At 37.7% G+C, this 13361-nt stretch overlaps 1 protein-coding gene and 1 long non-coding RNA gene across 2 annotated transcripts; both read left to right on the top strand.

The window, feature by feature from the left end:
• The first annotated feature begins 11231 nt into the window (after window positions 1-11231).
• On the top strand, window positions 11232-11567 carry LOC121999619. The gene is made up of 3 exons (XR_006116805.1): window positions 11232-11283; window positions 11357-11415; window positions 11496-11567. It is a non-coding gene; the product is annotated as an uncharacterized LOC121999619 (long non-coding RNA).
• Window positions 11568-11625: 58 nt separating this feature from the next.
• On the top strand, window positions 11626-12242 carry LOC122042335 (beta-glucosidase 31-like; the record flags this gene model as incomplete). Its single annotated transcript, XM_042602386.1, has 3 exons — window positions 11626-11725; window positions 11798-11885; window positions 11959-12242. Coding segments are annotated over 3 exons (456 nt in total), but the record flags the coding sequence as incomplete, so codon positions are not given.
• Between the last annotated feature and the right edge of the window lie 1119 nt (window positions 12243-13361).

Raw genomic sequence — 13361 nt, forward strand, 5'->3', positions numbered from 1 at the left:
GGAACTTGTTTCATAAAATTCTGACATCTCTAGGTCCATATTTAGGGCTTCCGAATGGTTTTTTTTTTAAAAAAAAATATTTTAAATCTGGGACGAATCTTGGATTCATCCCAGAGTTTGGGATGAATTCTGTATTCGTCCCCAAATCTGGGATGAATACAGGAATTCATCCCAAAAACTGGGATGAATCCATGAATTCATCCCAAAAACTGGGACGAATCCAGGATTCGTCCCAGAATCAAAAAAATAAATAAGAAAATAAAAATGAATTGGAGACTATAAATATAGACCTAGAGATCTCAGAATTTCATAAAATAAGTTTCTATGCTTTCGTATTTTTCTCCTAATCATAAAAATATCTTAATCCAGAATTTTAACCTAATATATTGAGTGTGATGATTTTTTAGCCCAAATTTGAACTAATGAATTTTAAAAAATCACCACACTCAACATATTAGGTCAAAATTATAGATGAGTATATTTTAATTATTAAGAGAAAATTAGAAACCCATAGAAACTTATTTCATAAAATTTGGATATCTCCATTTCTATATTTAGTGAAACATAGATAGTTTACTATTAATTATATTAACATTCATAATTTTTCCTTGATCATAAAAAAATCATCATCCATAATTTTAACCTAATATATTGAGTGTGGTGATTTTTTAAAGTAAATTTAACCTAATTCATATTAAAAAACTACCACTCAATATATTAGGTCAAAATTATGGATTAGGACTTTTTTAAGATGAGGAGAAAACTATGAACACATAGAAATTTATTTTATGAAATTTCGATATCTTTAAGTTGATATTTAGATATTCTGATTCATTATTATTATTATTATTATTATTATTTTAATTTTAGGATGAATTCTGAATTCGTCCCAGATTTGGGAATCCTCATTCGTCCCAAAATAAGCGAACCGAATTTAGCAACGAAAGTTCATTTTGTCGCAAAAGTTGCCCTAAATACCCGATCCCTTTTCTCAATTCTTTTCCATCTTCACATCTCGTTTGCAGCAGCGGCGCAGCTCTTCTGCGACCACCCTTCGTAGTTATCGGCCGATCGCGGCCACCTCTGGCCGCTGCTGGTTTGGGGTGGTTACTGCTGGCCAGGCCGAGGCGTCGGCGGTAAGGGGAAGGCGGCGGCGGGAAGGGGGACAGTGGATGTCGGCAGCAGCCTAGGGCGGCGCAGCTCTTCCGAGGCGACGATTTCCATCAGGTAGGGTTTATGATAAGATCCTTTAATGGATCTATTCAAATAAATCCTTTAACTTTATTTCCTTTTTAAAATAAGTTTTAGACTTTTTCTTTTTTCTTCTAGATAAGTTTTAATAAGACATTTTCTTTTGAAAATATATTTTTATTTTATTTTTCTTTTAGACATTTTCCTTTGAAAAGGTAGTTTAGGTCTCTATTTAAAGAGACGTTATGTAATTTTGGAAGACAAGCAATTTCCCTTTTAGTTAATCAATTTTATTTGATTATTGGAGGTTGATCCCCTTGAAGTGATCACCCTATCCCCTTTTTAATTTTTTCTCACTCGATTTTTCCACGTGATAGGCCCTCAGGTTCCTATCAACTTGGTATCAGAGCACGTTCACTTCATCTTCACCCTATAGTATCTCACGGCAACGTCAATAAGCGCATGGTCTTAACCCGACTTCAAGAGAAGAAAATTCACTCTGACATGATGACTGAAGGATGTCATCCTAATGCCAAATGAGCTCTAGAATTTGAAGCTAAGCACGAGACAAGGATGGATAAACTCGAAAAAACTATGGCATCGTTGGTCGCAATAGTGCAAGAATTGAAGGATCATTTAGAAGTAGATTCCAGCTCAAGCATACTAATCAAAAGGGGAATAAATCATTAGTCTCGACAATAACAATATGACCAAGGAGCGAACTCAAATGAAGATCGAGAGCACAACCATCCACGTATGAAGGTGGAATTTCCTCGCTGGGAGAACAAGGATCTGATTGGATGGATTTCAAGGGCTGAAAAATATTTTCGCTTCCACAACACATCGGGCAATGCAAAGGTAGAACTAGCATCTATAAACCTCGAAGGCGATGCCATCCAATTGTATGACTGGCTTGAAGCATGCCATGAGCCTCAAAAATGGGAGGAATTCAAAGAAGAACTCATCAATCGATTTAATCCCTCTGATTTTGAGAATGTTGATGGAGAATTGGCCAAAATTTGATAGACTTCAACCGTACTAGAGTACCAAGGATGATTCGAGCGACTCTCTAATCGAACTCATGATTGGTTAGAAAAGCAACTACTGGGCACTTTTATTGAAGGACTTTGCCTTGATATACGACGAGAAGTAAAAATGAATCAACCCCGCACCATGAAGGTTGCCTTATCCTTTGCACGACTACAAGAAGAGAAGATCAATGAGGAAGGAAGAAGAAATAACAAGGTAATTCATGAAAACCCATCACATTATTCAACACCCCGTAGTTGACAAAAGAAGAGATCAAGGAAAGGATGACAAAGGGATTATGCTGGCATTGCGATGAAAAGTGGCACCATGGTCATCAATGCAAGCAAAAGAGGATACTGATGATTGAACCAATAGAGAACTCTGAGGAAGAAGATGATTTCGATGAAGGTGAAACACAAGATAATATCAACAAAGTACAAGATGACTCTATGGAAATATCAGTACATGTCTTAGAAGGACTACAAACTCCGCAAATAATGAAGGTAAAAGGATTCATTAAAAAGAAATCAGTAATGATACTTATAGATTCAGGAAGCACCAACAATTTTCTAGACTCAACCTTAGCAAAAAGGCTTAAACAAAATATAGAGTGAGCATCTACATTTGATGTTAAGGTGGTGGATGGAAGATCACTTACAAGTCTAGGAAAATGCGAAGGTATTAAAATTTTCTTACCAAATTATGAATTAATCACAGATCTCTTTCTTCTACCCCTGGATGGATGTGATGTTGTACTTGGAGCACAATGATTGAGAACATTAGGAGACATAATATGAAATTTCTCTCAACTAACAATGTGCTTCCAAGATCAAGGAAAAGAAGTTTGCATCAGAGGCAAGAGACAAGATACTATCACATCAATCAGTAGTTATCAGGTAGAGCAGTTATTAAAGAAAGATTACTCCATTTTTCTCATGCAATTCTCCATCAAGAAGGATCCTAAAGGTACCTCATATACCCCTCCAGAAGTAGAGGCACTTCTTTCAAAATTTTCTATGATATTTGCTGAGCTAAAGGGACTTCCTCCATCACATTCACATGATCATCGTATACCTCTAATACCGAGGAGTGTACCAGCAAATGTTAGGCCTTATCGCTATCCTTACATACAGAAGGAGGTAATTAAGAAGATTGTACAAGAGATACTTCAAGCTGGTATTGTTTGCCCAAGTGTAAGTCCATATTCTTCTCCAGTACTGCTTGTGCGAAAGAAAGACGGAAGTTGGCGAATGTGTGTAGATTATCGAACACTCAATAAAATTACAGTGAAAGATAAGTACCACATCCCCATCATTGATGAATTACTTGATGAATTAGGAGGTTCCTCATTCTTCTCAAAATTGGATCTTCGCTCAGGCTTTCATAAGATAAGGATATATCAGCCGGACATTCCAAAAACAGCCTTTCAGACTCATGATGGTCATTATGAATTTTTAGTCATGTCTTTCGGTTTAACTAATGCACCTTCTACATTCCAAAGTTTGATGAACGATATCTTCAGGCCTTATCTCCGCAAGTTTGTTTTGATTTTCTTTGATGATATCCTTGTTTATAGTTCATCATTCGAAGATCATTTGCATCACCTTTATAAAGTACTCACTCTTTTACGTGAGCATTCTCTTTTTGTGAAAAGATCTAAGTGTAGCTTTGGGACGACTAAGGTGGAATACCTTGGTCATATTGTAAGCCAAAAAAGAGTAGCTACTGATCCCTCAAAGGTGCTAGTTATGAAGGAGTGGCCCACCCCCAAGGAATATTAAGGCATTACGTGGTTTTCTGGGTCTCATAGGTTATTATCATAAATTTATAAAAATTATGGAAAGATTAGTGCTCCACTAACAGCTTTGTTAAAGAAAGATGCATTTAGATGGTGTTTTGAGGTAGAAAACGCATTTCAAAATTTAAAGGAGGCTATGACGATAACCCCAGTTCTTACACTACCTAATTTCAATAAGCAATTTTTCATTGAAGCCGATGCATCTGAAGTTGGAATCGGAGCAATACTTATACAAGAAGGACAACCATTAGCTATTACTGGCAAGGCACTATCTCCTCTACATCAATAGATGTCAATTTATGACAAGGAAATGTTGGGTATCATACATATCGTTACAAAATGGAGACCCTATCTTCTTGGCCGACGCTTTCAAATATGAACTGACCATAAGAGTCTTAAGTTCATCTTGGATCAACGTATCTCAAATATGGATCAACAAAAATGGATCAAGAGACTTTTAGGATATGATTATGAAATCGTTTACAAGAAGGGAACGGAAAATACATGGTGTGTCCATTTAATTTATATTGTTTAGCGGTGTTATCTACCGGTACTTGGTGTATAGATACGGGAGCCACTGATCATGTCTGTAATTTATTGCAGGGGTTCTAGGAAACTCGACGACTACATGAAGGGGAGATCACCATCTACATGGGCAATGCTACGAAAGTGGCGGAAATAAGAGAAAACAACCTTCAGAAATGAACCAAACATATCTTTGGCATCTAAGGTTGGATCATATTAACTTGAGTAGAATTCAAAGGTTAATAGCTGATGGACCCTTAGGTTCATTGGTAGAGGAAAACTTTTCGACCTGCGAGTCTTGCTTGGAAGGAAAAATGACCAAGAGGCCTTTTAAGGCAAAGGGGTATAGAGCCAAAAAAGTGTTGGAATTGGTTCATTCTGATTTGTGTGGGCCTATGACTATCTAGGCAAAAGGCGGTTATGAATATTTTATCTCTTTTATAGATGACTATTCGAGATATGGGTACATTTACTTGATGCGCCGCAAGTCTGAGTGCTTTGATAAGTTCAAAGAGTACAAAGTTGATGTGGAGATACATCATGGTAAAAGTATCAAGACACTACGATCTGATCGTGGTAGAGAGTACCTCTTAGAAGAGTTTAGGAGTTACTTATCAGAGGCCGGAATTCAATCCCAATTGTCTACACCTGGTGCACCCCAACAGAATGGTGTGGCGGAACGAAAGAATAGGACTCTTATAGAAATGGTTAGATCAATGATGAGTTATTCAGAATTACCAAATTCGTTTTGGGAATATGCTCTGGAAACAACGGCGTACATTCTGAACTTGGTACCGTCTAAATCAGTACCCTCTACTCCCACAGAATTGTGGAATGGGCGTAAGATTAGTTTGAAACACATTCAGATTTGGGGTAGTCCAACACATGTGCTGAAGGGAGACGCTGATAAGTTGGAATCACGTACAGAAGTTCGCTTGTTCGTAGGATATCCTAGAGGAACGAAAGGTGGTTTGTTTTATAGTTCTAAAGATCAGAATGTCATTGTTAGCACCAATGCCCGATTTTTAGAAGAGGACTATGTAATAAACCACAAGCCCATGAGTAAAATTTTTCTTGAGGAAATAAGAGAGGACACTTCTACTTTAGTACCAACGGTACAAGATGACATACCCCAAGTAACTGCAACACGTGTCACAAATGATGCACAATTACAGATAGTGCCTCGTCGTAGTGGGAGAGTTGTTAGGAAACCTGATAGATTCATGTTTTTAGGAGAGTCTTTGGACTTGATCCCTGGTGAACATGAAGCTAATCCCTGGACATATGATGAAGCACTCCAAGATAAAGATGTAGCATCTTGGCAAAGTGCAATGAACTCTGAAATAGAATCTATGCATTCTAATCAGGTATGAGAGCTTGTAGAACCACTAAATGATGTAAAAGCCATTGGATGTAAATGAGTCTACAAAAGAAAAAGAGGAACAGACGGGAAGGTGGAAACCTTTAAATCAAGACTTGTTGCGAAGGGGTATATTTAGAAAGAGGGAATCGATCATGAGGAAACTTTTTCGCCGGTAGCCATGCTTAAGTCTATCCGGATTCTTTTATCTATTGCTTCTCATATGGATTATAAGGTTTGGCAAATGGATGTCAAGACAGCTTTCCTTAATGTAAGTCTTGAAGAAAACATCTATATAGAGCAACCAAAGGGATTCATTGCGAAGGGCAAAGAGCATCTTGTATGTAAGCTCAATCGGTCCATTTATGGACTGAAGCAAGCTTTGAGATCTTGGAACATCCGGTTTGATGAAGTGATCCAGGCTCATAGATTCATTCAGTGTCCGGATGAGTCTTGTGTATACAAGAAAAGTGACGGAAACGTGGTGGTATTTCTTGTACTATACGTAGATGACATTTTGCTTATTGGCAACAATGTTAAAGTGTTGTCAGACGTAAGGGTATGTGTTATACGGATTTGGACTTCCAATCAGAAAGGGACAGTAGTAAATCAACTTCAGGGTATGTGTTTACTTTGGGAGGTGGAGCTATATCATGGAGGAGTGTTAAGCAGAAATACGTTTCAGACACCACCATGGAAGCTGAGTATGTGGCAGCCTCTGAGGCAGCCAAAGATGTTGTATGACTCAGAAACTTCTTAATGGACTTAGATGTGATTCCTGGTTTGCCCAAAGTTATCACAATTTATTATGATAACAATGGTGTAGTAGCAAACTCGAAGGAACCACGATCCCATAAGGCAAGTAAACACATTGAGCGCAAATACCACCTGATACGAGACATCATAAAACAAGGAGAGGTTGCTGTCATCAAGATTATATCAATAGATAACCTGGCAAATCCTTTCACTAAGGCCCTTCAGGCAAGTGCTTTTGATAGGCATGTTGAGGGGATGATAATAAGATGTATGGTAGTATTTATGACAGCATAGTCTTTTAGTATAAGTGGGAGATTGTTGGGATGTATACTATAAGCCTAACTTTAGTATGAACATCTGTTTTGAAATATTTTGAAATAAAAATCACTTTGGTCAAATGTCTGCATTTTATATGTATATATATGTCAATGCAGTTGTCCATTTAATTTATATTATAGATAACATGGTGTGTGGTGCCACACAGAAGATCATGTTATCGGTTCCTTATAAATTATAAATAGTATCTCACAACCAAGATGGATTGGGACAAACTATTAGAACGGTTGTAGTGTAATTTGGTATTAGCCTGTCTTGACTATAAAATTACACTAGTACACTATGTGTGTATTGAGCAGGACCATTTGAGGTTGTTCGATTTATACTGACTATATAAAAGAACAGAATCTCTGTTATTATGGATGTGCATCCTCTTAATCCCTATATAATAACAAGCACGTATACTTAGTATTTATTTCTTTAACTTATCAATGGGTGAGATTTATTCATTAAATCAATAGGCTCGATGAGTTGGGAAATAGTACTATTTATATGGTGTGTTGTTGATTATAGAAGAAAACTGTGTCCTAATTATTTAGGTTGATGATGCCCTCTTGAGGAGCTCATAAGGATTATCATGTAAACCCTGCAGGTGGATTTAGTCTGGCATGATATTAAAGTTGAGTAGTACTACTCTTGGAATTAGATGTTAGTTAATTGGGTTGTCAGTAACTCAATTAATTAATGAATATACGATATCTTAAACATAGGGAGATTAACACACTCATGATAAGAAGGAGCCCATATTGTAATATGAGATTGGTGCGGTAGTTCAATAATAACCCTTTAGTGGTATGAGTTATTATTGATGGACTTGGGTTGGGTGTTCGGGCCGAACACAAGAAGCCCAAGCCCATCAGGAGGCCGAAATTAATTCCTCCTCTAGGTCCTTGTTGTAGCCTCTATATAAAGCCTCACATCCACTCATCCATAATTTGGTTTAAATTAACTTGGTTTGGTTTAACTTAACTTGGTTTGTTTTAACTTAACTTGATTTGGTTTAGCTTAACTTGGTTTGTTTTAACTTGGTTATAGAAAGGGAGATTTTTTCTTAATAGAATTCTGTTATTTTTTTCCTTTGTAACCGACGACAAGCCTATAAAAAGGAATAGGTGGTGACCCCTAAAATCTAATAATAATTTTCTATAATCCTCTTCCCTCCTTGTGGTCGGCGCCCCTCTTCCCTTGCTAGGGCCAACCACATATCCACCTAGGGTTGGCCACATCTCTTCCTTGTGGCCAGCGCCCCTCCTCCTCCACAACTAGGGTCGGCGTCTCCCTCCTCTTCCTTGGTGGGTGGCGGCTTGAAGAAGTTGGAGAAGAGGAAGAAGAGGAAAGGAAGAAGAGAAGGAAGAGAAGGTGCCCCATCCTAGAGTCTCCTTTTGTAGCCAGTAGTTTGGAAACCGAGAAGAGGAGGGTGGTGTTGTCTTGGTAGATCGTCGCCCACACGACGTCCAAAAAGTGGAGAGGAATACGGCAGAAAATCAAGAGGTCTTTAGCTACGAAGAAAGGTACAACTAGTTCTTTAATTCCACTGCGTAATTAGTTTAGTTTTCTTTGTATCATTTTTGAATACCAACACAAGAGGCCAGCGATCTTGTACTTCGATCAAGGTGTGCTTTGATCAATCAAGAACTTACTTGATTCAGCTTTGATCAAGAACTTCGATCAAGGTGCTGCTTGGTCTTTCGATCGGGGGATCTTCTGTATGACGATCTCCTTAAAGTTGGCCTTCGACTTCTCAAAGGCTTCCACATAGAGCTTGAGTCAGCCATTATTTATCTCGAACGTCCCTGAGAGCTACTGAGCAACCAACTGAGAGTTCGAGTGGATGAGGACTTTAATGGCTCCCATATGCCGGGTTGCCTGTAAGCCGGTTATTAATGCTTCCCATAGACGACACCAATATGATCCAATCTGAAAGTCGATGATATGGAAAGCTGGGGATGTGGATATCCTGTTAACCGCTCGTAGACTCCGCTCCACCCTACAAGACAGATGACGTCAGTACCGAGCTAGGGAAGGAGTCCCCGACGTTAGCTCTCCGATGCTCAAGTCAGTCACCGGCGATGATGTAGAAGGCGAGCAACAAGAATGAAGACAGTAGCACAAATAGTATATATCGCGTACCTCCACCGATGCTTGGACCCCCCTTTATATAGAGCTCCTATAGCGCGCACACGCTTCCCCAAGTGAGCACACTTCTCAAAGTTTCTCCTGAAAAGACTTATCAGTAAAGTGTCCCTGAGACAATACCTTAACAAGTCGAGCATATCTCTGATGTGATAGTGGAAGTTTTCGTCGTACGATCTTCCTGTTGATCATGCCTAGTGTCAATGAAACTAACTCCCAAAAGGATGTCAAGAGAGATAACACAGTGGGTCCATTGCTAGGCTGAGCGGGTTAGCCGCTCTGCCGAAACTTCGCTGCGCCTGTGCCACGTCTGCTCGGCCAGAACTCCGCTGAGCCTGTACTGCATCCGCTCGGCCGGAACTCTGCTAAGTCTGTGTCACATCCGCTCGGACGGAACTCCGCTGAGCCTGTGCCGAATCATGTTGCCTAGCTGAGCAGGGTAGCTGATCGGCCAAGATTCTGCATATCGTCTCATCCTCTTGGTGTCCAACAACATTCCATTGAGCATCGGTCGTTTGACACCTCCCCAAGTCAAATGTAGGGTCGGACCGGAGCCTTCTCCTCCCGGTCAGGGGCCTAATCGCCCGACCGACCAATGCGATTATCCTCCGTTTGGCCATATGATAATTGAACGTTGACCACTTTGACTGTGACCTCCATCGTGACAACCGACTCATGCCGGGTGGGCTCCTCCTTATCGCCGCATCAATAATTATTTCAATTTATTAAATTCAATAATTTTAAAATTTCGAATTCAACTAAATAGATTGAAACAAATTGATATTAATTGATCGATATATTTGAATTACAATTCAACTAATCAATCAAATTGATTCTATATTCAATATAGATTGATAAGTCGATCCAATTTATTAAATTTTATTGATTAATTTAGTAACTATTTGATTTAATCTATTTTATAAGTTTGATTCGTTGATTTAATTTGTAATCGAATGGTTACCTCTACTATTAAACATTACACTCATTACAAGAAAAAAGCCTAACAACAACGGTTTTTCACTGTTGTCGTAGCCCACTTTGAACTGTTGTTAAAGGCCGTGTTGTTAAAAGGGGTGCCCAAAGACAACAGTTTTTAACCATTGTCTTTGAAGGCAAAGACAATATTTTTACAACAGTGAAAAACTGTTGTCTTTTTCTTCAAAGACAACAATTTTTCACCGTTGTCTTTGAGCGTCTACCTTTAATAACAGGGTCTTCAACAACAGTTTTAAACTATCTACGACAACGGTGAAAAACCGTTGTCTTTTTTAGAAAAAAAATAAAAAAAATTAATACACAATTTTCCAATATTATAAATCATTCAAAATACTAAATTTCAAAATAAAATTTAATATACAATTTTCTAACATTCAAAAATAATATCTATAACATTCTGAAGAAATTTCATAAGCAACCAACAAAATTTCATAAGCAACCAACAAAATGATAACACTATTAAAACAAAGGTAGAACAATATAACACAAGATTTTCTACTTAGATGTCGGTGAAGAGGAGGGATTGCAGCTCCTAGTGCTCCTTAATTTGTTAAAGTCTCTTCATTTTTTTAGCTTGTCGGCATTCTTCCCAATACTCTTGAGGACACCTATTCGAATAAAGATATATATTACAAATTAGCAACTAAACTGTACGTGTGATTCTAATTGCACTGCATAAATGTTACATAACCATAAAAACCATTTGATATAGTCATCTAATAGAAGTGCAAAAAGTGTTATGTACGTAACATAAATGGTAACCTCTTGAAACAATATGATGGCTCTTAAATTTCTTATTAAGCAGAATTTTCATTCTATGTCACTGCATACAAAGTTTCTATTATAAATCATGTAAACATTATTTTTCCCAGTGATCAAGCAGCATGTATTAGAGGGTTCAAACATTAATATCTTCTCTAGTGTCCCAAAACATTAGCTTGAAGAGTACATTTGAAGAGGTAATATAAAACATAATGCCAAAGGAACATGTTTACATGGTGCAGTCTCATTAGTTCTTAATTTGCCTCAACTTGAGAGTTCAACTAATTTCTTGAGTTTGCATGGTGTAATCTTTTGGGTCTCAATCTCATGAAGGTGGAAGGGGCTACTGCAGAGGGAGGAAGAACTCCCTGCATCTGGGACACCTTTGCACACGAAGGTTAAATTTCGTTTAACAAGAAAAAAGCACTAATTTAGTGACTGCAAACTCTAAAATGTCTTCAGAATCTCAGGGAGAACAGAGGACAAAAGAACTGGAGACATAGCAGCTGATCAGTATCACAAGTACAAGGTCGATCGTGAGTTTTTTTAGGCAATTATGCTATCCTGTGAACTGTAGGCATATAAAATTTTGGTTTTTCTTATTGTCAGGAAGATGTGAAGTTGATGCATGACATGGGCCTGGATGCCTACAGATTCTCTATCTCCTGGAGCAGAGTCATTTCTAGTCGTCATTCACCTTGCAATAATTTATTTTCCTGACCAAATAGTTTAAGCATTACATGATTCTAATTGGTGCCATGTTGCAGATGGTAGAGGGTCAGTTAATCCAGAAGGGGTGCAGTATTATAATAACTTGATCAATGAACTCAAGAAATATGGTACAATTAGAATAGTGGTCATACCTTAACAATTTTCAGTCACAATTTTACCAAACTGTGTTTGGCCGGCAGGAATTGAACCTCATGTCATTCTTCTTCACTTTAACCTCCCCCAATCTTTGGAAGATGAATATTCTGGACTCTTGAGCCCAAAGATTGTGTACATTTCTACTACAACCCTTTCATTTGCATCTCCTCGAATACTGTCTAAGATAGTGTCCATTGTGATGCAGAGAGGACTTCACTGCTTATGCTGATGTGTGCTTTAGAGAGTTTGGGGATAGAGTGAAATACTGGATCACTGTCAATGAGCCAAACATTGAACCCATCCTTGGCCATGATCTGGGAATATTTCCACCAAATCACTGTTCTTCCTCCTTGGCCTCTTCCCTTGGCCTCAATTGCAGCAAAGGGAATTCATCTGTTGAACCATATGTAGCTGGTCATAACCTTTTGTTTTCCCATGCATCAGCAGTCTCCCTATACAGAAAGAAATATTAGGTTTCAGCATTAGTTTCTCTTTTAATTGAATGATCTAAATGTTATTCAGGGTGTTATCTAAAATAGAGTGTTGTTCTTGTGCAAAAGCCAAATCAAGGGGGATATATTGGAATTACCTTACTAGGGATCTGGTTTGAGCCAGCTACAAGATTACCAGATGATATAGCAGCAGTTAATAGAGCACTCGATTTTCTAATAGGCTGGTGAGTAAAGCAAACAATACACTGAAATCTTTGTTTTTGTTCTGACTGGTGACATCAAAAAATTGTTTTCTCTAGTCTAAGATAATACTGATGCACAATAATGCCATTACTTCCAAAAAGACATCATTGTTTGGAGAAAAAGAACGCTAATAAAATGGCAATTCATAAGAGTTAGACAACTGATAAAACTTATAAATGTGTAATATAAAGTCAAGATTCGAGAATGTGAAAATGAGTAGAACAATAAAAAGAGATGCACGAGCAAATATTTGCTCATGATAAAAAGCATAGAGCATGAACCAACCAAGGTATATGTTCCATAACCTTTTTAAGTGAAAGGGTCACTATCTATTCATCTCCATTTGGCTCATGGGCATCAAACAAATTCCTTTTATGGCATCAACCAAAATTTACTTCATAATCGCAAATAACCAGCAAAAAAGAGGTCATTTTTAAACATTTTATATGACTAACATAACCAACTCACATCTTTTAGATATCTAGGCAATTAAAGAATGACAAAGGACAAAGCATAAGACAAAAAAAAAAAGCAATAAGAGAGAGAACCTTCTCTAACTGTTTAAAGTCATCTTCCACTGAACTTGCAACATTATGTACATTATAATCAATCCATCAAACATGGTTCCCTGTTAATATCACATGTATCATAACATGATGCATGGTATCCACATAAACTCCAGGTCACTAAGTATCAAAAGAAAAACTTACTTGATCTATGTCAAGGAATGAGAAATCTTATTATGATTTGAACAAGTTCCTTCACTGATTCTACAACCTTTAACAAAAATTATCCATAAAGTCCTGAAACATTTAGATGATACTAATACGCATAGCCATTGAACCTCATAACACCAACCCACAAATGAATAAGATGGATTTACTGACCCAGGCAATCCAAATGTTTCAAAATA

This window comes from Zingiber officinale, chromosome 1B, assembly GCF_018446385.1.
Source record: "Zingiber officinale cultivar Zhangliang chromosome 1B, Zo_v1.1, whole genome shotgun sequence".
In the NCBI taxonomy this organism is placed as follows: Eukaryota; Viridiplantae; Streptophyta; class Magnoliopsida; order Zingiberales; family Zingiberaceae; genus Zingiber; species Zingiber officinale.